Below are 26528 nucleotides of genomic sequence, written 5' to 3' on the forward strand. Positions count from 1 at the left end.
ACTGATTGGATCGGTTTCGACCGATCACGATGACAAAAAAATAGGTATAATCGTATCGGCTGCAAAAATCCTGATCAGAGCATTCATTATATTATATTATATTATATTATATTATATTATATTATATTATATTATATTATATTATATTATATTATATTATATTATATTATATTATATTATATTATATTATATTATATTATATTTCATTATATTATATTATATTATATTATATTATATTATATTATATTATATTATATTGTCTTAATATGTCTTAATATATCTTAATATATTATATTATATTATAATAGTCTGAGTTCATAAAAAGTCAGACCTGTATTAAAGATAAAAAGTCACAATTACCCTTTTTATCCTGTGAAGGAAACTTCCATAGTATTATAGAGTATACCGTTACTGAAATATTATACACCTACATTAACATACTGTAATAAAATACAATACTTCACAATCAAAAATAGTGCGCGTCCCCTTTAAACAGTGATTCTTGCGCCGGGTGGAAATGGTCGCTCGCGCAGGCGACTGTGGAATTCACTGACTGTGAGGAACCAGAAAATATTAGCGAGCTGCTAATGGTGAAATACACTAACATTTCATATGAATACAGCAAAAACGAAGACGACTGAACAATGACACATATCAAGGTAGCTAATGAAGCGGAATGATATCACAAAAAATAGTATTCCCGTTTCATGTGTATTTTTGTTTGTGTTTGATTTGACGCTAACCGCTAAAAGCTAGTTAGCAGATTGCTAATGATAATTGAACAGCTAATATAACTTTATGAAAATAATAAAATACTGCTTATTTATGCTGTTTTAGGGTTGATTTTAAGAAAGTCTTATTATTGTGTGTTAAAACGGTTTTAATGTTGTGCTTTCTTAGTTTTTGACAGCAAAGTGCTCTAGGCAGGAAAATGATATTCAGATGGGTAATTATTGACCATTTATCTTAGTTAAATAATGGTATTACTATTATTAAAGCAAATAAAAAGTCTAAAAAGCACAAAGTGAACGTTATCCTATTCGTTTAGATGAATAATTAACAGCCCTTTGGAAACGTTGATATCGTTGATGAATCCTGGACAGAGTTACCATATTCTGTGTGTATTAATTAAATATATTGTTTTTCTATTTCTATTTTATTGTTTATAGTGTGTTGTTGTTAACAATGTGTTTTTCAAGTCTGATTTGCACTGCAGACCTGGTGAAATCACATTTCCCCTTTTCACTTCACAGTAGCTAAATCAAAACAAGCTAAACATCTAAGTTTTTTTTTACTTTTAAAAGAGTTATTGCCAATGCAAATGTTGAAAATATTCAAGTAACATTTGGTTTAGCTCATTATGCATAATTCATTGCTTGACATATCTTAGATATTTCTCCCTACTTATTTGTATTGAACCATTGAGGAATGCGTGTCTATTTGTTTCTTATTTTGACTATCCAGTGTCTGTAACTACCTAGTTAGATTTGGGGGGAAAATTTATGATTTTTAACTTTTGGTTCTGTCCCATCTGCCCCAGTTTCTCTGCAGGGGTAAGTGAGGTGTATCGTTTCCCATCCTAGGATGGACAGTTATTTTAAGGCTGCTGTGTGCGACCTGGACAAGCTTTTGGATGACTTTGAACTCAATGCAGGTTTGAAATTTTTGCTTTACCCTTATTATTATGTTACAAATATTCATTTTGCACTTCTTAATTGGTGAGGGCACAACAATACATTTGGGGTTAATTCATTTTAATTTGAATGACCAGTGTCTAATTTTTCCTGAATTCAAATTGTATATACACACACTACATTTATGAAATTCTGTTTAAAATAAATGCTATTCTTTTGCTCTTTTTATTCATCAAAGAATCATCAAAAAATGTATAAAAGTTTCGACAAAAATATGACGCAGCACAACTATGTTTTCAACATTAATAATTAATTATTATTATGTGATACTGAAGACTGGAGTAATGATGCTGTAAATTCAGCTTTGATCACAGGAATAAATTACAGTTTACTATATATTTAAATAGAAATCAGTGATATTAAATTATATTTCACAATATTACAGTTTTTATGTATTTTTGATCAAATAAATGCAGCCTTGATGAACATAAGAGAATTATTTCAAAAACATTGAAAAATCTTACTTATATATATATAAACCATGTAAATATCTTATAGCTAGTTTCTAAAGTTTAATAATATCAATTAATAATAATTGATACCACCGCCCAATAGCTAGTAAAATAGTACCAAAGCGAAAAAACCAAAATGAAAAGTACCGTTTGCATGGTTAAGGTGATGTCTAATTTTAAAATGTTTGTCACAGGATGAATTTTGAGTGTTTAAGCATTCGCTTGATACCCTAATTAGTGATTTTTACTAACATATGTGATAGGGAAAAAGTGTCCTGCTAGCAGTTAAAAGGATGTTAGTTTTATGATATCATTACATATCGTTTGGTTTTATATTTCTGTTGATGTTTTGATGTAAACTATATTATAAATTAATTTAATGTTTCACTTTGTTTTCAGAGGAGCTTGAGAACAAGCCCACCACATATCCAAGCGCTCCTTGTCCCGACTCCACGCTCGTCCCAGGTCACCATTTGGATATTCAGAGCTTCATACCAGAGGTCTCACAAACACTCCCAGATGTCAACGCTCTGCACTATGGACTTACATCACAAAGTATTACCCTAAACCAAAAAGATTCTTATTCAAATGAACTGCCACTCACAGGTGTGGACCTCCTGTCCTCCGTCGATAGCAGAGGTATCAAAAGTTCGGCTCCTCCTCGTCCGGACCGGTCGCTGAAGCCTGTGTGTGACCTGGTGAGTGATACGGGTTCTGCAAACCTCCAGCAAGCCAGTAGTCAGGAAGACTTCAAAGAGCTGGACGTTCCTGAGAAGCAAACTAATGAGGAGCTTCTAGTGGACTTTGAGAGTCCTGTAGTATCTTGTCCAGAAGATTTTTCTAAATCCAACCATGGTGAATTACCAAAACATGACTCTGAGATTAACTCTAACTCCTTCAGTCTGCTGGATGTCATATTACCGGCCTTTAGTGACCCTCATGGGTCAACTAGCATCTCAACTTTGGAGTGCAAACAGACCGAAAGTTCTTGTCCTGAAGAATCAAGCTTCAGTGATCAGAACAATTCTCAATGCAATCCAATGAATGAGGAAGATGTCAGTAATTTAATTCCTCATGCTACAGATGGAGATATTTCAGTAACGAATGATGAGCATGCTGTATCGCTCCAGCCGGATTCAAAAGATGCACAACTGTCTGAAGATGCTGGTGTCAAAAATCCAGAAGATTTAGCTGGAAGTCCCTCCTCGGAGAAGGAATCTCCTCTGTCTTGTTTGCCGATGGCCGTTTCTATGTGTGGATCTCTCGTGGCGTCTTTAGACCCTCAAAAGGCAGCAGTGATAGAAACCAAAGATGAGGCTGAACTGGAAATAAATTCAGCAATTCGAGAGGCTGAAGAGCTAACTCTTCCTTTAGAAGAGCCTGTAAATCCATTCTCCTCCAGTAGGCCTGATTCCTCACCTGAAGATGAACCTGAGCTAGTCCAGATCATGTCGAACCCCGAAAGGGCGTCTGCTGTCTCGGGCCATTACCCTGAAAGAAACTTTAAGCGCACCTTTTCGCCTACAGATAAACTAACCTGTAGAGATATGTGTGAAAGCAACCCGTCACCACCCTATTCAGAGAGCCCAAATTATTCCTATGAGTTCGGTATCACTAACGATTACCTTCCTGAAAGTGACCAGACCGCGATGATGGTCACGGATGAGGAGCTAGATGCCTTTCTAATGGGTCAGGGTGTGAAAATCAACTCTGACGCTGATGCAGAAAAATTCGCAGATGATGGTTTTTCAGAATTTAACGGAAATGCCGATGGCTATTTAGATGAGGAATTGCAGAGCTGTAAAGTTGACACATTTGCCTCTCCTGAGAGCGATGGCTCACTTCAATATCTGGAGGAGAGCGAGGGTTCAAACGTTTCTTCTTCGTCTCAGGACAGCAGCCCGCTGAGAACGGACTCCAATCAAACAATTAGCCAGGAAAACATAACCAGCCCTGTTGAGATTCAGTCAGTTTGCTCCCCCAACCGAGAGTTAAATTACGGCGGGGCGAGACCAAAGCAGTTGTCCAACCAAACTCTATGTCCTCCATCGGAAAGACACAGAAGCAGTCGTGCTGAAGCCGATTTAGCAGGTCCTGCTGCGGAGAACGACTCGCTAATTTCGCCCAACCGAGATGAAAATGACTGTGAACCTCCCTCTTATCAGCAATATGATGCCAGTTACGGGCACGATGAGCTCTCAGAGCCTCCACCGTACCCAGGAGAGACTCTGGAGGACAGGGAATCATCTGTCGATCCGGCAGGTCTCGAGGCCGAGGGTTTGGGATCGAAGCAGCCACCGTGGGTCCCTGACTCTGAGGCCCCTAACTGCATGAATTGTGAACAAAAATTTACCTTTACTAAAAGGAGACACCATTGCAGAGCATGCGGAAAGGTGAGTTTGTTATCTCTCAGCATGTCAAAGCAAAATATATGTATGCTATGCCGTTCAAAAGATTTTAGAAATTAATACTTTTATTCAGCATGGATACATTATATTGATCAAAGTGACAGTAAAGACATTCATAATGTTAAAAAGGATTTCTGTTTCAAATAAATTCTGCTCTTTTGAACTTTTTGTTAATCAAATAATTTTTATCGTGGTTTCTGCATAAATATGAAGCAGCACAACTGTTTTCAACATTGATAATAATCATAAATGTCACTTGAGGACCAAATCAGCATATTAGAATGATTTCTGAAGGATCATGTGACACTGAAGACTGGAGTGATAATGCTGAAAATTCAGCTTTGCATCATCATAAATTACATTTTAAAATATATTCACATAGAAAACAGTTCTTTTAAATTCTTATAATATTTCATAATATTACTGTTTTTGATCAAATAAATTCAGCCTTGGTGAGGATAAGAGACTTCTTCAAAAATGTTAAAAACGTTTAAATAGTTGTTTATTTATTTTATTATTAATTAAAAAAAAAAAAAAATATTTTATTGTTTTAAACTCTATAATTGGCAATTGTCCCAGAGAAGCGATTTCCTTGTCTACAATATTACTCTGTGCTCTTTCTTCTCAAATAACAAAATAGTTTAAACTCAAATTAATATTTCATGTTCATTTATTATTTATGGTGTGAGTATCCACATAATAAGCAAGATATCTACAGTCAGACGGTCATTATTACAAACGAATCCCCTTTCACCCGGTCAGAGTTTATTTGGCATAAATTAACTTACTTAGAGGCTTAGTAATGTGTTTGCTTCAGTTCTTAAAGTGACTTTGTAACTTTGTAGTTGTTGAATGTGTTCTGACTTTCAGAGGTGAAAGGCAAATAACCGCAGTGTGAATCGATGAATTTACATGCTGTCAGCTGCCTTGATTTTGAGCAAAGATCTGTGACACAATCCTGCCGTGTTGTTAGTTATTGTCTTTATAACCGCAGGAAAGCCTTAAACCTGTAGTCCTCTGCCTTAGACAGCAAAAGTATTCATTTTGTCTATTGGTGTGAGGTCTCTTTTGTTTTTATTACGTCAGTGTAGGGTTTATTCTCCACTGGAGGTGCTAAATATAGATGCAGATTTGCTGGGTCAGCAGGATGTATTTTTAGCGCTGATATAGTTTCCAGCTTGATTTGCTGCACTGAGTTGCCGTTTTCATGACATATTGGGGCAATAAATAAAATGGGCTAAAGGACACTAGAGAGAGTTTTCTCCAGGTTTATGCTTGATAAAGTACTGCGTTTACCCAGTGTTTTGAGTAAATAATGTTGTCTGCTTTGCAGGTGTACTGTGCTGGCTGCTGCAACCGTAAATGCAGACTGAAATATCTGGATAAAGAGGCCAGGGTTTGTGTCATCTGCCATGTTACCATACAGAGAGGTGAGTGCTGCTTAACCACTTTAATATGCTGACAATCTGTCTTAATGAAATCTACTGCAATATTCAATATTTAAGTGGATGCACTGCACTCTACCTTTAAAATATCCATCATAATAACACCCATACATTAAAGGTTAGACAATCTGTGGCAGTAGTTCATGTCAGTGTAGAAATGGGGCACGTGAAGCATTGTTTAGTTCTAGCTGGACACAAATTAGGTTGATAAATTGAGTGCTTTTGTGGAATAACTACTGTGAAACAATTGTTCTGGACAGACAGAAACTGTAAAGGCCAGTTCACATCAATAATGAAAACTGTAACCATAAAGTTATAAAGTTAATGTTCAAACTCTAAGGCCCCATCCACACTACTGCGTTTTAGTTTAGAAACGGAGAATTAAAACGAATACGATCTCCGTCCACACCAGCGTTTTAGTCCACATTAAAACGCGGATCACGTGACCGTTCACCTACACTGGGCATGCGCGTGCCGGTGTAAACAGGAAACAGATCGACTATTCCTCAGATTTGACGAAGAAGAGAGTAGCTAAGTTACCTCTGCAAAGAGCGACGCTCCATGTACGGTCGATAGAGACCGCCGCCAGAGTATGTGAGCGGAGTGGAGCGGCAACGATTTTCCCTCCGCGCACCAAGCATTTAATAATCACTCCGCTCCGGGTTCACCATTTACGGCTCCACTCCTCGCTCACTGATATCAGAAACACCGCTCCGTCTTCGTTCCCCAAGGAAATTGCGAATAAAGTATTTAAGTATGCTTTAAAATCTCACAAAATTTCTCCTCATCATAATATATAGGCATATTAAATAAAAGAAGAATAGTTGGAATGTGGTTTATTGGATAGTGTGCACTGTGCACACTTTTCCTATGACATGCTATGCTTATTACAGGTTATCAGCATTATAAGTTAAATATCATTGCTGCTTTTTGCAGAGCACATTTTGTTTGGAAAGAAGAAAATAACTACGTTTTCATCAGTTATTTTATCTACGGGTCGCTACATTTCTCTTACAGATTTCTGCTCATTCGAAATAAAATACAGACAGTACTGTAAGATTACATTTGTTTGAATGCAATGCATTAGTGAGAAAGCGATTGCGTGTGTGAATATTACGTGTTTAAAACGTGCTTCACCCGATCCAGCCCGATCTCATGAAAGTGCGTATCTATAGCACAAATTTTATTTCTCGTACCATTTATATGCCAAAAATAGTTTTTTATTGCATAGCCTATGATAAGCAGTTTTCGCGTGCATACGATACGCACTTTATGGCAAGAACGCACTTCACACCCATTATCCTAACCAAGGGGTTTAGTGTGTTTCATTTGCACGCAAAAACAATTTTTTTGGCATATAAATGGCACGAGAAATAAAATTTGTGCTATAGATACGCACTTTCATGAGATCGTGTTGCCCGATCATATTCAGTAGGCTTGATAACTATAACCTCCCGCAGCCACTCATGTTCATCGGCGATTCGGCGTCATCATAACCTTCAAATTTTTTTCCTGATTTGAGTGATCCATCTGTATCATGCTAGCGTAATGTGTTTAACGTGTGAATCCTTCCTAAAAATGCAGTTCTATAATGAGCCGTTGGCATGAATTGTGCTCGGGATGGAGCGGTAGTGGAGCGCTCTCGGAGCGAGTGAAAACCACGACGCTCCAACTTCATTCCCCTCCGCACTCCATTCAAAATCACACCACTCCACTCTGCTCACATACTCTGACCGCCGCTGCACATTGGAATTGTCACAGATCACTCGAATAATAGCTTGCCTCCGGTGCATGTAGGCAGTTATAGCATTGTAAAATGCAGAATTTACTGACAACAGCTGCCAGCAAAGACATCAAAGTCAGTAACGCTTGTAATTCGTTATCCATGTTGCAGTCACTAACGTAACTGGTAGTCCAGGCTGTTGTTGTATGTTTTCTCACAAACCAATCACCCAATCAGAGAGCCGAGCGTGAGCCTCTGCGTCATCGTTTCCAAAGTCCTCCGTTTTGACCCGTCTTCACTAAAACGGCCTCCGGAGATTCAAAACGCAAAGCGGGGTCGGCAGCGTTTCTAAACTTCTCCGTTTTAGGTCTTCGTTTTTGCCGTTTTAGTCTGGACAGGAGGTGCAAACGTAGCAAAAGGTCTCCGTTTCTAAACTAAAATGTAGTAGTGTAGATGGGGCCTGAGGCCTGGTTTCACAGACAGGGTTTAGATTAGGCCTTAGTTCAATTAGGATATTTAAGTAGCTTTTATAAACATGCCGTAGAAAAAATTCTGGTGTGCATCTTGAAACAAAACAATGGCACTGACATATTTTAAGGTATATCAGGGCAAGTTGCTTTTAAAAACCCCCAGCTCAAACATGCATTTTAGTCTGGGACTAGGCTTATGCCTCATCTGTGAAACCAGGGTTTAAGAGAATAGTGGAGTCTATACCACAACTGTAACGATAACACAGAGAAATCATTTCTTTGAAATCACTTTCGTAGTGTTTTTTCCACGCTGATAAATGAGAAAAACATCGACAGCTAATGAATATTCTTCCTGCTTTAATGTGCACTCTGTGATTGTTCACAATACATAAATGAAGCATGCTCTATTAGTGTGGGCACTTATATAGGTATCATTATAGTTTGCGTTTGTTAAAATTCTACACTGATTTCATTTGTTTTCCACATGAGGCAAAACAACTGCAGTTGGTCACTTTACATGTTGGTCAGACGTTGTGGAAGGTGTACAATTTTTCTGATGGTCAAAGGGCAGAAAACAGGCAGTTTTCATGCAATCAATAAACTTCACTTAAAGGATAAGTTTGCCGATTTTCAACCCGCTTTGCGTTATTACAATGTCACACTCCATGTTTCTCCATGTTACCTTCACCCAGATATACCTGTTTATTTGTCAGCAAAAGTCTGACGAATGGCTGTTGGAAGTTTTTGGCAAAAAGGGAATGGCATGCCTTTCTATTTATGCAGTCTCTACGTTTTTTCTCATTTTACTGTATAGACAGCCCAGTTTTATAAAACTCCCAGTGAATTTTCAGCAGTGAATACCCCATTTAATTTGTAACTATACTTTCACGCTTTGTCATACTTTTAATGCATACTTTTCTATTTTTTAAATTAAATTAAAGGTGACATTGATTTTCTTAGTTGTGATGTAATGCTGTCATAAATTAAGGCCTTGTCCACACGGACACGGGTATTTTTATAACCGGAGTTTTTCCTCCTGCGTTTAAAAAAAATCCCGTCCACATGAAAACTCAAAAACACGCTATCAAGTGCTGTCAAGAGCATGCCACACCAGCAGGCGGCGATATAACCCTAACTGTAAAGCCACGTTGGCCAATCAGAAGCCTAACAAAAAGTTATTCCAGGTTCCGGTAGGCGGATAATGGCGCAGCGTGGGCGCACACTCTGACGTCGCAAGGCAAAAACGCCGGTTTACTGTCTACACGACAACACTGTAACCGGCTAGGGATGTCACGGTACCAAAATTCCAGTAGTCGGTACCGATACCATTATAATTTTACGGTTCTCGGTACCAATTTCGGTACCACAGCAAAATAAGTTTTAACTATTTTTCCAATTTATTTAACTATTTGAAAAAAAATTATTACATCCAATTCAATGACTTTATTATTTATGACGGTAAATTTATGAAAGCATTGAAGGCTACATGCTGTTTAAACGAAAATATTGATGATATTGAGAAATATTGCTTATAAAAAAATCAAGTGAAAAATAAGCAACCTTCTATGCACACATTATTATTATTAGTAGTAGTATTTTTAATTCATGGAGACGTACTTAAATCTATTGTACAGTAGCCTAATATAATTATTTCTCTCAATTTCTTTAAGTTAAACCAAACTTTTATTTTGACGGGTTGCCATGAAGACCTTTGAGTTTCTGTGCGTGTATGATATGACGATAGTTTTTCTCAAATGAAACGGTAAAATGCTCATGAAGTGACTCTCGGAGATGAATTAATCATGAATCATGTCATCGTGAGGCAGCAGAGACTGAAAACAGCGCGAGCGTCACTCGTGGTTCAGTGTGGAAGAACGGCGTAACCGCGTTATAAAAATACCCGTGTCCGTGTGGACAAGGCCTAAGACTCATGACAATGTTATTTTAGTGTTATTTATTTCGTACTTATTAGAATTTTCAGTCCCTTTTAGTTTGTTTTAGCAATTTTGTTATGTGATTTTGTCATTTTTATTAGTTTTTATCTTATTTAGCTTCAATTTATATTTGAGTTGAAGTCATTTCAATATTTCCACTTCAACCTATTAATTTCAGTTAGTTGCCAATGCAACCTTTCTTATTTTTATTCACGTTTTTCATCTCATATTTGTATTTTATTTATTTCAGCTTATTAGTTATTAGTTTTCGGTGACAATAACAACACTGGCTCATGGAGCACTTGCGTACCTTTTAATTTGTGGCAAACTTTTTCTTGGACAAAACATCTGAAGCTCTTATTTTTCAAGGTCTGATGTAATGGAGAAGATCAAGGCTTTGTTTTTTTTTTCGTTTTTTTTTTTTTCGTCCTGGATGGTCTATAAAAAGAGGTTGGCACACGGTGTGTGGCCGAGCGTGCGGTCCATTTGCACATTAAAAAGGACATTCATCACAGAGCGTCAGTCGCCAGCCAGCTCTCGCAGGGTTTGGTGCAGGGCTGGGTGGAGCCAGGGCACTGGTGCATGTCCTTGAGTGTGTGTGTGTGTGTGTGTGTGTACAGGACCCACCTGGTGCAGTATACGTGACACTCTCTCTCTCATTCACTCTCCGGGTTGAGGAATCGAGTTAGACACACACACACAAACACACACATCTTGTCTCCAGCACAGTACTCATTTCAGGAAAGGAGGGTTTGTCACCACTCTCAGCCCAGGGCAGCCATTTAATACGACCTCGTGCGTGTGTGTGACGGACTGAGCTTGCACTCGGAGCCAGTGATATTCGCAGGGCTGGAACCTGGTCCAGGACAGACGAGAACTCAGTGTGAGGTTGCGGAAGTGAGCTGCGCCCCATCCGGGATGAGAGAGGCTCAAGGATGCGCCCTCTATCTCAGTCACTCGCGGACTCTCTCTCGCTCATCGGCAAGATGGACACTTCCTCCTCCGCTCGGTGCACACTAACGCCGTCCTGGGAGACTAACATGCAACCCGTGATTAACCTGGAAGAGAATTTGGGTTGGAGTTAAATTGGGATGAGGTAAGATTAGGCTATCACTGAACTGAATCAAAATCTGCGATTAATCATTCGGTGGCTTTATTTTGTTAACTCTTTGAAGTTTTTAACTTTCACTTTAGTTGTTCCAGTGTGAATTTCCAAATACTCAAGGACGTTTCGTCCTGCTGTTTCTTGGCTTCACAGTTTCCATCTGTCTTGTCGTGGTAGCTGTTTTCGCCGTGAGCCAGCATATTTTGGCGTTTGTGCCTCTAGCTGACATGTTTTGCGGGTGTCACAGGCAGTGCCAGTGTAATCAGCTCGATGAGCATCCATGAGCCTTAATCAACATAATGCACTGACTCATGGCTGGAGAGGGTGTCAGCACACTGGGCTGTGGTTTGCACTGGACGTCCTGTTTCTTGAGTTCAGTTTAGTGGCTCGTTGCCCATCACTTTTTTTAATAACAACTTGCTGTGATTGACCCTCAATGCTCTCGGTTAAAGACACCAAGTCTGTGGTGTTTTGGTTTATTAGAATGTGACTCAGCTTGAATGAGGTCTGTACTTTGGACTTTGATTATAACTTGGTTTACGACAAGTAAACACTTTTTAGCTAGTGTAAAATTAATTTACATTAAGTAAATTTAAATTAAGTGTACAGCAACTATATTACCGTTCAAAAGTTTGGAATCTTTTATAATGTTTTTAAAAGAAGTCTCTTATGTTCACCAAGGAATACAGTAAAACATTTATTCCTGTGATCAAAGCTGAATTTTCAGCATCATTACTCCAGTCTTCAGTGTCACATGATCCTTCAGAAATCATTCTAATATGATGATTTGAAACATTTCTTATTATTATCAATATTGAAAAAACGTTTGCAATTTCATATTTTTGTGGAAACCATAATAATTTTTTTTTTCAGGATTCTGTGATGAATAGAAAGTTCAAAAGAATATCATTTGACTGTCACTTTTGATCAACTTATTGCATCCTTGCTGAAGTTAATTTCTTTAAAAAAAAAAAAACGTCCTGACCCCAAACTTTTGAACGGTACTCTATAGGTACAGTATATAAATATATTTGATGTATGAACTCATCTTTCACTGCATTCACAGTGCATTTAAAGGGGCAGTTCTCCCTAAAATGTAAATTCTCTCATCATTCATTCATGTTGTTTCAAAGCCACATGACTTTCTTTTGTGGATTGCAAACGGCAGTATGTTGATGCTGCTCTTTTTTTTATTAAATGAAACCATAAACCAAGGGTTGTCAAGCTCCATAAAAGTAGTTCATACTTGACAGTGTGCTTTTATCTAAAGTCATATGGAAGTTATATGTGTGAGGAACTGACCGAAACATATTCACTCGACTGCAGTGGAGGCTAAGATTTTCAGTAAATATTGACTGTTCCTCACACAAAGACATGAGACGCTCTTCCACCATTGGGTCAAACCATTCCCATTAAATTCACTGCCGATCCGGCCCAGCCTGTATGGATTTGGTTTCATTTTCCAATGCACGGCTGATATCAGAGCTCTTTTAAATGTAATACAAATGCGTCAGTCCACTCGTTGCCCTGCAAGAGTTCTCTCTCTGCAAGAGTTTACAGATGGTATGAGATGTAAATAGTGACCGCATTATGGAGGATGATCAGATATTTCTTTTATTTTTATTATTAACTAGTGTTTACTTGGCTCAGATAGCAAGCTTGGCCAGCTACAGAGAAACTTGAAGCCTGGCAACAGACAAGTGACCAGTCCTGAAGGGCGACGTAACTACACGCATCATTCTACCGGCGCGGTTCAATTCAGGCCAAAAGCAGTTTGTGATCATGCCGTGCCGAACCAAGCTCAAGTGGAAATACTGGAACCAGTCCTTCGAACCGTTCGACCCGATGGTGGAAAAGTGTCTATCGATGACAGCACACTAGTCCACCCTTTATTCAAATATTACAAAAAAATTCTTAAAGATTTGGTTAGAATATTGCGTATTTGTGCGTATAGTCAATTGTTTTATTTGTGAGAACGCAATGAAACATGACAAATTGTCCAGATCATTTTTGGTCAGACTGTCATACAAAGAAATAATGAGCACAACAAGAGGGAACCAACAAAATAATCATAACTGATTATGTTGTAGACAAAGTATGCTTTTTACAGTGAGATTTTAGTTTTTCTATGCTTTTTTTTGTTTTTGCATAATAAGATAAAACCTGTAGCTGTAGTTTGCCCTTTTTTTTTAGATAAAAATATGTTCAGGGTCTTTAAAAAACAAAACTCCCTTCCAGACATCACTTTTGCCCCCTACTATACATCTGAGTAAAGCACAATATTAGTTTATAAATCATTTAGAATGGGACTTTTGCATATTAGGCTATGATATTATTGGTTAATCTAATTTTACATAATTTAAAAAGTCAGATATTGAGCAAGTTATTACATTATGATGTCAAATAAAAAAATAAAGTTTTTTCTTTAATATAATATGCACTGATAAATCGTTTACAAAACCGGGACTATTTATTAAGACCGTAAATTGCATCAATTTTCACTTTATATTGTCTTTAGGCTGCTAACAAAAGTTATGCAAGTTATTCCTCATTCATCACAGCAAAATGTATCTACTGTTGGTTGCACTCTATTTTACAGTACGTGCACTTACAGTGTTCTTACCTAAGAAGGTACTGGGTAATATAAGGCAATTACATGGGTTAAGTTTAGCTTTAGGGGTAGGTTCAGGGTTAGTACCTAGTTATTACCCAGTTATTGCAATTACTATAATAAGAACATAGTATATTATAGGGGACCAGGACTGTAAAATGATGTGCTACCCCACTGTTCCTTTCTCTCAATCATACTCTGTCCCAGCATGACCTTTCATTCACTACACTGAAAAGACGCCTGATTTAGGAACGACTGATTTTGTTTGTCTGTGTGCAGCTCAAGCCCATGAGAGAATGATGAGCCCCACTGGGCCCAGTCCCAATCCCAACATCCCATCAGAGTACTGCTCCACCATACCACCCATGCAGCAGGCCCGTGCTGCCGGCACCCTCAACTCTCCCCCACCCACCGTCATGGTCCCCGTGTCTGTCCTCAAACACCCCGGTAATGACGGTACGCACTGCACTCTGAGCCAGAATGCTGAGTTATAGCTCTTATATGGCTATAAAACACAGTGACTTCCACTTACTATAATTAGTTCATGAATGAAAGAGTGACTGCGTCCCAAATTGCATATACTCCATATCATATAAAGTGGAAGACTAGGCTAGCTTCACTAGCTAAATGAATACTTTTAATCAGCAAGGATGCATCAAATTAATTAAGTGACATTAAAGACATTTAAATATTACCAAATATTTGTATTTCAAATGTTTTTTTGAACCTTCTATTCAGAATCATGAAAAAATGTATCATGGTTTCCACAAACATATTGCACATATGGTAGCCTGGTTAAAAGCAGACCATTCTCAGTTGTAACTGAGTTATGGTCTGGCAAAGCGTCATAGACAAATCATTTCCAGAGGGGCGTCACCAACGGACGTCGCGGATAGACCTAAACCCAATCAGAGCGATGAAGGAGATGACGTATGCAGAGCGGCGGAGACACATCTCAGAGTGTTGTTCTTTGCTCGGTTTTTGACAAAAGGGAAACGTTCAAATCGCTTAAAACAGACGCGATAGCTGATTCGAACAAGTGATGTTCGACGGCGGCATCCATCTTTGTAATGTAGGCTACAAAATCTGCTTCAAAATCCCAGCGCTGTCGTCATCGTGTAAAGCCCGCCCCAACGTTTCTGATTGGTGGCGCGATTTTTTTCGACCGATTGGAAATGAGCTTGAATGAGCTCTTTGCCAGACTAACTTTCAGAGCAAATCTAAATTTGCCGGAAGTTGTCTGGGTTTTCCCAGGCTACACATATGGCACAAATCAGCTTTCATTTCATTTCCTGACCAGCATATTAGAATGATTTCTGAAGGATCATGTGGCACTGAAGACTGGAGTAATGATGCTGAAAATTCAGCTTTCCATCACAGGAATAAATTACATTTTACAATATATTTAAATAGATTTTTTTTTTATTGTAATGATATTTAACAATATTACTGTTTTTACTGTATTTTTGATCAAATAAATTCAGCCTTGGTGAGAGAACTTTTGTTGTGATAGTACACACATTTCCTCTTCATCACACCTGATTTCAAGCATACTTTATTTGATACCCTGTTTCAAGCCAGATCCTAATGACACTGTCGTTTGTGTTTCTATATTTGTTCCTGTAGGTTTTCCACGTGAGCAGAAGCACGTGTGGTTTGCTGATGGTATCCTGCCAAACGGTGAGGTAGCCGACACCACCAAACTCTCCGTACAGACCCGAAGATCCTCTCAGGAGTCGAGCCCAGTAACGCCAGACCCACCGGGGGTGAGACGCCGAAATCCTCTAAACTGATGCTGGAGATAACTGATAGTGACAATTGAAGTCATTAATTGATTTGCTGCTTTTCAGCCTGACGGTAAAATTCCTGGCGAGTCTGATGAGAGTGCCGGAGTCAGTTCTGACAGCGTTACTGAGGTGAGCCGCCCGCCCGTCAGAGGCCCGTGGGACTACGGCCTGCTTTGTGGGGTTGGCAACTGCGTACAGAGAGCGGTCAGTCTGGTGCCGGAGGATGACGAAGGTCTGCCTCCACTTCTCATTACTACTGGAGAGGAGGAAGTTGGGGGTAAGGACTTTTTAAAGGCTTCTACCAGATGGTAGACATCATTTTGGAGGTCATTCATGTCTAAATGGTAGGGCTGGGGGAAATAAAAAATGATGAAATGGTAAATTGTGTAAAATGACAACTACATTAATGCCTGGTTTAACAGAAAGGGCTTAGATTAAGCCAGGAGTAGGTCTTAGTTAAACTACATTTAAGTTGCTTTTTATTTTTCTAACCCTGCCTTAGAAAAAACATTAATCTTAAGATAAAACAATGACACTGACATATTTTAAGATATATCAGTGCAAGTAGCTTTCTGTTAAAACAGCTCAAACGTGCATTTTGATCTGGGATTAGACTTAAGCCTCGTCTGTGAAACCGGACACATATCATATATAAAAATAGAGCGGTCCTTTTTTATTTAAAAAAAAATATAAGAAAATAAAACAATACAGATGTATATGTTTGCTCTCTTAAAGTAACACACACACACACACTCAGGTTGCTATTAAGAATCCTTAGATCCTTCATCATACAACCAAGATGTTTTTATTTACTTTTATATTTATTTATTTTTTATTTTGATTGCATTTTAGATTGACTAAAATGTTACAGTTTTATGAATTTACTTCATTAAGACAACATTTTTGAATAGCTTGAATATTTTTTTAATTAAATCATAAAACAGAATTTAGGGGAAAATATAACTATTTCACGAGGCCCTATGCATGCTGCAATGCCCATGGCAAAATGAGTCTATGAGTGGCTTTGTTAATGACAACAAAATATTATTTACGTATAGAGGTTAATTAGTATCCTAATTGAATATAAACTGGCATATAAATGCCATTATAATTAAACTGAAGCTACTGCTGTTTAGGTTATTATTTTGTCTCAATAGTCAAATGTGAGAATTCAGAGCGAACTCTTTATATTGTGGTGCTGTTTTTCTTTAATCTGCAATTTTCTTTTCATTTCATTAGATTTATTAGTTGAGGAACGTCCTGCTGCTTGCCAAATTTTGCTGCTGTTGGAGGAGGGAGGACCACAACCTCTGATCTTCGTGCTCAACGCCAATTTACTGGTGAACGTCAAGATCGTCACATGTATGTTACGATGTCTGAACTTGATTTGAAATGTGATCATGTTCCACTTGTTAATTTGATACACATCATTGCTCTCTGTCTCTCTGTTTGTGTTGTAGATTGTGAGAAGAAGTGCTGGTGTCTGAGCTCTAATGGTCTTCAGGGAGTTGGCCAGAAAGAGTTGGTGTTTATAATCGAGTGTTTCCCAGAGGAAAACAGCCTGCCTAGAGACGTATTCAACCTGTATGTTAGTATATACCAGGATGCACAGAAAGGTACGTCACCCAGAACTCTTAAGGGATGACACTACTGGGAAAAACACAGTACGAAAACAGTTGTTATATTTGGGGCTTTTTGGCTTTTCATAACGTGTTGTTTCAGACTAGTGGATTTGTTAAATGTATATATTGAATACAATACAAATCTTTAAAGGCTGCGAGTTGTTTTTTCCCCCTGAGTCAGAAATCAGTGCTTACATACACCAAATTTTTCAGTTTTATCTATATTCTGAAGGTTTTTACTGAGGGGTTTGTTCATGCATCCTAAAGCATGGTGAAAATAATGTTTTATCTGGCTGTTGACAGTATTTCCTGATTTTTGGAGTGATAAACAGAGATATCTCTTTTTAACTCTAACACAATGAAACCTTGTTTGAGTGAAACCCACAAAGTTTGAACCTGACTTTTCCAAAACAGGAATCTGAATATTGGATAATGTATGCAACTATGCATATTATTAGTGCATATTTAATTAGATAATGCCTCATTTAAATATTTAAGCATACCATATCAGAAATAGAAAAGATGTCTGCAATTCTTTATGTAATCAATCAATTGGGTAAGTATGGGGATATCTATTAGTTACTTTTTTTTATAACCCTATTCACCTTTGGTGTCCTGCCTTAAAGGGCCATAGTTTACTCTTTATAGCATTTTATTTTTATTTTTGCACCAAAACCAATATTCCACCCTCTTTCTGGCCTTTAGAGATTTTTTAACTACTATACTGATAGCAAAATAGATTATACAGGATTTTTAAAAAAATTATAGCTTTGCTGCATTTTGTTGCATGATATTTTATCTGTTTAACCAAAACTCAAAACTTTCAGTATGTAAATGAGTGTCATATGGTGGCTTACATGGTATTGTTTCTTATTTTTCCCTCGACAGGGAAGTTCGTTGAGCACCTTGGCAATGTGACATTCACTGATAGTTTCCTGGGCAGTAAAGACCACGGCGGCGTCCTGTTCTTCACTCCAACCTTTCAGCCTCTGGATGGTCTTGCTTTGCCGCAGGTCTCGTTCCTCTGTGGCCTTTTGATTCAGAAGCTGGAGGTGCCGTGGGCTAAAGTGTTTCCCCTCCGACTGCTCCTCGCTCTAGGGGCACAATACAACGGTGAGCCCTTATTAGAACATCCAGAGACAAAAATGTTGTTATTAAAGCATTATTGTTATCAGAATATATGATATTAGCTCATAGTTCCACCCCTCCAGTCATGTGATCTGTTTTTTTTTTTTTTTTTTTTTTTTTACAGTGTATCCCTGCCCATTGGTGAGCGTGCGTTTCCGTGACTCAGTTTTTAAAGAGACAGGACACACCATCATGAATCTGCTCACAGTACGTGTTCACATTACACCCTCACTTGTCTGTTTTGAAGTCTTATTTTGGTTAATGTTTTTGAAAGAAGTTTCTAGTCACAAAGGCTGCATTTATTTGATTAAAAATACAGTAAAAACAGTAATGTTGTGAAATATTATTACAATTTAAAGTAACTATTTTGTATTTGTATTTGAATTTTTTTTTTTTTTTTTTTATTCCTGTGATGCAAAGTTGAATTTTCAGCATCATTACATCAGTCTTCAGTGTCACATGGTCCTTTAGAAAAATATTATAATATTCTAATCTTATTTGCTGCTCAAGAAACATTTTCAAAACAGTTGAAAACAGTTGCGCTGCTTCATATTTTTGAGGACACGTGATACTTTTTCTTCAAAGTTTTAAACCGTAGTGTATGTCTGTAAAAATACTGTATTTGTATGTTTATAGCTGTTTAATGTTTATATGGCTTAATGGTGTGCAGCTGAGGTAAACGTCATAGTTATTTGATTCCAGGTTATTTGGTTTTAGCCTTATACTCAGTATCCAAATTTTTAGGTTTATTGTGGTTTGAATTAAAATGTTCTTCTAATTTGTGAAAGATTTTAAATTATTTCAAAGGTCTGGAATCAAAGAAGATGGTTGTTTGTAGCTATTTTTCCACCTTCTGTAAGTAAAACCCGAGTCGAGGGTTCAGCTCAGGACAGTTAATGAAGGAGATTAGAAAGCGCTCAGGACTGAGGCCTCTTAAAGTGTACTTCAGCTCTGAGCCACTCTTGATTTCTGAGAAGATAAGAGCTTCTTTGGTCTCCATTCTAACTATAGTGCTTTCAGGTACGCTCACGGCCACTTTCCTGGACACAGGCATGGAACAATGTGCAAATTAAGTTGATCAAAATTGGTTTTTATTTCTGGTGATTCTTCTTTGCATCCATTTGAGTCTGAAGGTAAATGTAAGCCGGGTGCACACTGTAGGATTTATAATAGTCCTTTACGATTGATGCTTGTCATACTGTACGAACATGGAAAACAACGTGGACCAAAGACATTTAAATGAACCAAAAACAGGACATGATGTCACAAGATACGACCTTAAAAAGGACAGAATGCTCAAGCATGCCTGGTTCCTCTCATCTCAGGAGCTCTGTTACCCATTACAGTTCGGTACAGGTGTCAGAACCACTTTTCCTTTGAGCAGATCTTTGTTTTTGTGCAACAGAGGATTTCATGCTGCTGTTTTGATTCCTTTATTCATTTTATAAGCTCTTCGTGAGTTCTCAGCTGGGAAAAATACCATTATATGTGCGCACATACAGCAAGCGCATTTACCCCACACACAGCATTGTTTTGGATGTTACAGTAGGTTGCAAAATATACGTCATGAAATCTGTTTTTTGTTTTGTATCTTTAGGCTCCGTTTTAAAAATGACAGTGTGAATGTTAACCAGGACTGAATGTATCATTTTCTTTTGTGGTATGGACCAAAAGAACCAAAAGAGAACCGAACTACAAGTGTGAACACACCCTTAAACGTGTGGTCAAATGTTAACTATAGGCCTTGAATCCCCAAAGACTTTGTATCCTCCTTCATTCTTTTGTTTTGCTGATTTTAACACAGGATCTGAGGAACTACCAATACAGTTTACCTGTGGTGGAAAGTCTGCGAGTACACATGGAGCTGGGAAACAGCTACATCGAGATTCCCAAGTCCAGGTTTAATGAGGTCAGAGTTATATTTGAGTTGTGCATCAGTCAGGCTGTTGTTATTGTGTTGTTGTCATTGATTGTGTTGTTTTGTTCTGGCTGTTGCAGATGCTGAAGGTGGTGAACTCCTCCAATGAGCATGTGATCAGTTTCGGTGCGTGTTTCAGCACAGAGGCCGATTCCCACTTGGTTTGCATGCAGAACGAAGACGGAAGCTACCGGACTCAAGCCAATAGCATACCAGGAAAAACCAGGAGAGGTTTGTCAAGCGCTGCTAATGCTGGACGACTTTGTGTTTTCTCTTAAATGGGCTAAAATGTTTGGTAACACTTGTATAATGCATTATATATAAAGGCTTTAAGTAAAGTATTTTTAATGCGTCAATTATGTCTTGTAATGCACATTATAATGCATTGTATGGACTTATGAATAACCATAGTTATAATAATTGTAATATGTATTTTAAAAGTTCTAGTGGGAAAACACTCATTAAGTTTGTTGCATCATATTTGTTATCTGATGTCAGCAGATGACAAGTCTTTCTTTTGCAGTGACTGGAGCTAGTTTTGTGGTGTTTAATGGTGCTCTGAAAGCCTCATCAGGATTTATTGCCAAATCTAGCATTGTGGAGGGTAATGCTTTTATACAAGTCAGTTTTATGAACACTACATCAGATTATTACTCTCAAAAAGCAGAGCTGTATCATCACGCTTTCCCTTTTCATTTTTAGATGGGTTAATGGTGCAAATCCCTCCGGAGACAATGGAGGGTTTGCGACAGGCCCTCAGGGACCAGAGCGACTTCCAGATACCCTGTGGAAAGGCAGATTCAGAAGAGACACGAGAAAATGTGAATGTACGCTGGGTCGACTGGATCGCACCTGTCAACACTGGGTACCAACGATTTATCATACATTTTTACACTTAAAAATCGTAATTTTTCTAAACTTTTGATAATGTTTTTAAAAGAATTCTCTTCTGCTCACCAAGGCTTAATTTATTTCAGTATTCATTCTTATATGCTGATTTGCTGCTTGATTATTATTATTGCTCTATTAACAATGGTTCTTCTTCTACATTGTAATATTATTATTATTATCATCAATGTTGAAAACATTTTTGTGGAAAGAGTCATACTTTTTTTCAGGATTCTTTGATGAATTGAAAATTCAAAAGAAGAGCATTTATGTGAAATATAAATCTTTTGTAACATTTTAACCCCCGGTTTCACAGACAAGGCTTAAGTCTAGTCCCAGACTAAAATGCAAGTTTGAGCTGTTTTAAATGAAAGCCACTTGCACTGGCACATCTTAAAGGTGACATATTATGCACAAGATGTATTATAAATCTATGGTGTCCCCAGAATGTGTCTGTGAAATTTCAGCTCAAAATACCCCCCGGATCATTTATTATAGCTTGTCAAAGTTGCCCCTTTTTGGGTGTGACCAAACTCGCGCCGTTTTTGTGTGTGTCCCTTTAAATGCAAATGAGCTGCTGCTCTGCCTCCGTTCAGAAGGCGGCTGATCCTTTTTTTACGAGCTTCGGATACTCCAGCAATACAAATGCGAATTTCAGTCAAATCTCAGAAATAACCCGTAGTGGAGTGCAGCCTTACAGAGAGACTCAGGAAAAGATTGTAACTTTTAGACGCACCTGGACGTTTCTGAATGGTTAGTGGATACATGGATGTACCGTAGTTGTTGTGGAGTTACATCGATTCATCTCATCGACTTGTGTGTACCTTCATGTTTAACCCTTACACAAGTTGACAGTTCCCTGAGGTATTTATAAGACAGCTGTGACATTTTTTGGTCAAATAGTGTTCTGTGCTCGTCTGTGCACCAACGACAGAACAGTTTACATGCTTTGCTCGAACTTTTGCCATTGCGTTAGAACTGGTTACACTGTTGTCACTTGCGAAAACCAAATGGTGGCGCCGTGGGTGGAAACGTGCAGATTAAGGGGCGGTAATATTATAATCAAATCCCCTTCCTACGTCAGAAGGGGAGCTAAATCAGATCGGCTTCATTTTTGACATGCTTGCAGAGAAAGGCTTACCAAAACAAAGTTACGGGTTTTCACTTTTCATGTTTTCAGGGATGGTAGATGCACAGGGGACCCGATTATAGCACTTAAACACGGAAAAAGTCAGATTTTCATGATATGTCCCCTTTAAAATATATCAGTGCCATTGTTTTGTCTCAAGATGCACATCAGTAATGTTTTCTTTTTAGGCACATTTATTAAAGCAACTTAAATGCCCTAATTGATCTAAGGACTAACCTAATCTAAGCAGTGTTTGAAACCAGGCCTATATGTCTTTGACTGTTGACTGTTATTTTTAAACAATTTAATTTATCCTTGTTGAATAAAAGTATAGTAGTAAATGACAGTTTCCACAATATTAAGCAGCAAAAAATAATCAGAAATGTCTTTTGACCAGTAGTGTATGTTCTTATCAGATGCTTTCTTATGGATGTCCAATATGCCAATACTGTACTGATTAATCACTTTACTCAGTGATAAAGCACTATTGATCGGTTTGGCTGCTGCTGCAAGTAACCTTGAAAATGTACACTGCATTAATTGGGCACTATTTAAAATTCATTCTTTCAGCTTCCTTCAGTGGTTAAGGTGCTGTGTCAGGTCAAAAATAATTCCCATGTTATGTGTGTTTGCATGTTTGCAGAGTCTCCAGTCCAGTGGATGGCAAGTCTCTGGAGGGAGTGTCCAGCATCAAGATCCAGCAGGACTCTGAGTTTGAGATGGATGGCCGAACCATCAGGTGTACTGAGGTGTGTACTGCATGATGCCCGCACAATGAGTTCCTCGTTGTCATCTCTGGTTCATGTCCCGTCTCTCCCATCAGGTTTTCTATCTGCTGAAGTCTTCAGACGTTTCCCTATCTGCCATCCTCACATCATCAGCTCAGTTTCAGAGAGAGATTGCCACCGCCAGCTGCGCTGCCCTCTGCCCGCACCTCTCTGTGCTCATGGCCAATGGATTCAACTCTCTCGCGCTCCGAGTCTCCACCGACTCGGACATGGTAAATCATTTCCAGCTCTAATTTACACAGGAGTGTTGATGAAGCAACTCTGAAACTCATTTTGTAATGTGAGATGGAAATTGAGCTTTTGAACAAAAGAAAACCTTTAAATTGAAAGTTTTCCCAAAAATTGTCTGATCAATTACTCACCCTCGTGTCGTTCCAAACTCATAAGACTTTCGTTCATCTTCTGAACACAAATTAAGATATTTTAATGAAATCTGAGTAATTTCTGACCCTCCATTGAGGGTCTATTCACCCAAAAAACTAACGGTTCAAAAGAAATTGTGAGAGAAATCTATGACTGGAGTTATTTAATCCAAGTCTTCTGAAGAGACTCGATCGCTTTATTTTTAAATTGATTTAACTTAGGCTTTTATTCACATATAAACTTTGATCAGCGGACAAAAGCTGAACCGTAATCGCTTGACGTGCAAGAACAAACCTCATTGTTTTTTGCGGAAGCTCAAACGTGCTGCATAACACGCGAGAATGAACCTCATTGGTTCTCACGCATCAAGCAAGTATGTTTGAGGTTCTGTGAACAAATTTGATTGCTGTAAACATTGTTGGCAGATCAATGTTTGTATTAAACCGCTTGATTCAACATTTAAAGATACACTATGTAGGAATTCCGTTTTTGTCAAACAGCGACCCCTAGAGTCGCTGTGGAGTACTTGTACTGTCGTGAATAGCACTCACGCAGAGATGGCTCACACTCACAGCCGGATCCCCTTCCCCTGTATACCAGTACCTGTTCAGTAGGATGGACGCTGTAACGAGTGGAAATAAGGTGTGGCCCCTTTAAGAGCTGCGTGCGCCCTGCTGAACTGTCTGTATTGTATGTGCGCCTCGAACCCCTCATGTATGCGGCGCCGGATTATTTCTGTTTGATGCTCATTCTTATCCTATTTTAAGTGAAAGCCTGACCGAGTGAGACTCTTGTCCGGTTCCTCACGCGGTCAGTTTCCTGTTTCCTTTTCTTGACTCTTCCGACCACATTTTCTTAGTCGACCCTGCCATGATTCACTTGCGCGTGCTAGTGTCTATCAAAGAGGCCGTTTCATAGATTGTTGATGTATGTGATGCGTGAGGGAGCGCAATAATGACAGAATTTTAGCAGATCTTTTTTGCCGTAAAGCAATCTGTTACATCGCGAGACCCGATATCACGCGATACTTCCTGACGCTGCGGCTCGCCGGCTCAAAGTTGCAAGTGTGGTTTTTCCGCTCACAGGCGATAGGGGGGTGCGAGACGACCACCATTCAATCCGAAAAAAGTAATATAACCATTCCAATGACTCCGAAGCTGTTCAATTAAGGTAAAAAATCTGCATAGTTCACCTTTAACTCAGTTCATTGAAACCACCTGAAAGAACCGGTTCACTGAAATGAATCTTGAGACTTGAGCATTTGATTCAGAGTTTTAAGTCTGCGGGCCAGTATAAGGTGACATTTAACATTTTTCACTACTGCTTTTCGGAAAAAAATGGTTTGTTACTGGCATCACTCCTCCATTAGTAACTCTCAAGACACTGTAGTATGTAGATTAAATACATAAGATGCATTTGTAATCCACTGATTGTGTTTTTTTGTAGGTTGAGTACCAGGCTGGCTCTAGTGGCCACCTCCTGCCTCAGAAGTATATGAACGATCTGGACGGGGCTCTGATTCCCGTCATCCACGGAGGAAGCTCCTGTGTCCCCCATCAGACCATGGACATGGAGTTTTTCTTCTACATCTCAATGAGCATTTGAACGCTGCTGACTTTCCAATCAAAGGCAGCCAGTGGAACCTTCACATTCGTAACCGATGAGTTGCAGATGCATAGAAACTCCTTATCTGATTTCTGACAAGGTATGGAGAGTTTGATGCATTTTAGAGAAAATTAAAAAGCACTTGACTAAAGTGGAACTATATTAGCGATCCTTTAGAATAAAGCAGAGGTCTTGGATCAGCAACAACAAAAATAAAAACGTGAGAACTGTGCTGTGCTTCTTCGGTTGTGTTTCCGGGGTCTGTTGGGTGGATGCTGGTCAATGAATGTTGGTTTGAACTCAAAACTCAATTGTTTTTGTATGACTATGATGTCAGATATACAGAGAATTATAATCATTACTTGATTGCGCACACCATGACCGAGCATGTGAAGTCCTGCGTTTCTCAAATTTAACGTCCGTTTTTCTGAGCTGGAATCTGCGGTGTTTTTTTCCATCCGTCATAATTTACTGTTACCATATGAAGTAGCTTCGTGTGGACGTAAGAATCCATATGAAGATTTTATGTACTGATTATTGTACTTTCTAAGTACTGCGTCTTATGATTAGTCAATGTTCCTCGATCTGTAAAATACTCCTCAGTTTGAATATTTAAAACGTATAGATGAAATCATCTGCTAATTCAATTAAGCTTTTATTAAGCTCAAATACTATTTTTGGAACAGTTCATGTGTTGATTAAAGGTGATATTTTTGATAGGACGTTACAATTACAAAGCATAACTCATTCTGCAATTATAACCCAAAAAAAGCGCAGTTGAGTGTATAACTCGATGTCATGCTTATAAAAAAATTGTTGGTTGTTTCGTTTCAAACCACATATATTTACCAAAAATACAGTTCAGTGTAAAGGAAAAAGACTGTAAAAATCATCTCTATAAAACAATTTGCTTTAACATTTATATCATTATTTTCACACTACTGTGTTGATTAAAGAAAAGGTCTTTTATTGAAACCTTTAAATGGCTTTATTGGCTTTAAATTACTTTTAATTCATTTTACTGGACAAGCTGAATAACAGCCCCGACTATTAACACTACAGATGTGTTGTTGGTGTGACTAACCAGGAAATAAAAAATATGGCTTTTAAAGTTGGCCTGTAAAAAATCTCAACACATCTGAACACTTTCCATGATATTTAAACTTTGGTCGGCCAACCATTATGCCAGTTAATGAAGATGCCAAATTTCCTCACCAGTGCTTAATTTGTGATCTTTTTGTGCGGATCCAGTATCTCTCGCCGGAAGAGGCGTTTATGGACGCTCCTGACGAGAGTTAAACAGAATATTGGTCGTAGTGACAGAAAGGGAAAGATTAGCAATACAAATGCTAACAGTGAAGAAACTACCATGTCTTTTTATCCCTCCCGGCCATAAATATGCTATTTACATTAACGCAATATCAATAGAGAATGTGAATGACACATCCCCTGTATTTG

At 38.3% G+C, this 26528-nt stretch overlaps 1 protein-coding gene across 3 annotated transcripts; it reads left to right on the plus strand.

Annotated features, from left to right (window-relative positions):
* Positions 1 to 494: 494 nt before the first annotated feature.
* zfyve16 (zinc finger, FYVE domain containing 16) lies at positions 495 to 25302 on the plus strand. 3 transcript variants are annotated; one of them, XM_056240716.1, is made up of 18 exons: positions 495 to 659; positions 1541 to 1654; positions 2546 to 4539; positions 5888 to 5984; positions 14122 to 14298; positions 15469 to 15608; positions 15693 to 15906; positions 16869 to 16991; positions 17090 to 17245; positions 18140 to 18364; positions 18504 to 18586; positions 20184 to 20288; positions 20378 to 20528; positions 20821 to 20901; positions 21000 to 21162; positions 22958 to 23063; positions 23138 to 23314; positions 24912 to 25302. In XM_056240716.1, the coding sequence occupies exons 2-18, from the start codon at positions 1585 to 1587 to the stop codon at positions 25068 to 25070; spliced, it is 4221 nt and encodes a 1406-aa protein (XP_056096691.1). In that variant the 5' UTR covers positions 495 to 659; positions 1541 to 1584; the 3' UTR covers positions 25071 to 25302. The 3 variants fall into 3 exon arrangements, with proteins under 3 accessions (XP_056096691.1, XP_056096692.1, XP_056096693.1); XM_056240717.1 differs by having other exon boundaries at positions 14122 to 14289; XM_056240718.1 differs by lacking the exon at positions 14122 to 14298.
* Positions 25303 to 26528: the final 1226 nt, after the last annotated feature.

Source organism: Rhinichthys klamathensis, unplaced genomic scaffold (assembly GCF_029890125.1).
Source record: "Rhinichthys klamathensis goyatoka isolate OS25496 unplaced genomic scaffold, OSU_Roscu_1.1 h1tg000606l_1, whole genome shotgun sequence".
NCBI lineage: Eukaryota > Metazoa > Chordata > Actinopteri > Cypriniformes > Leuciscidae > Rhinichthys > Rhinichthys klamathensis.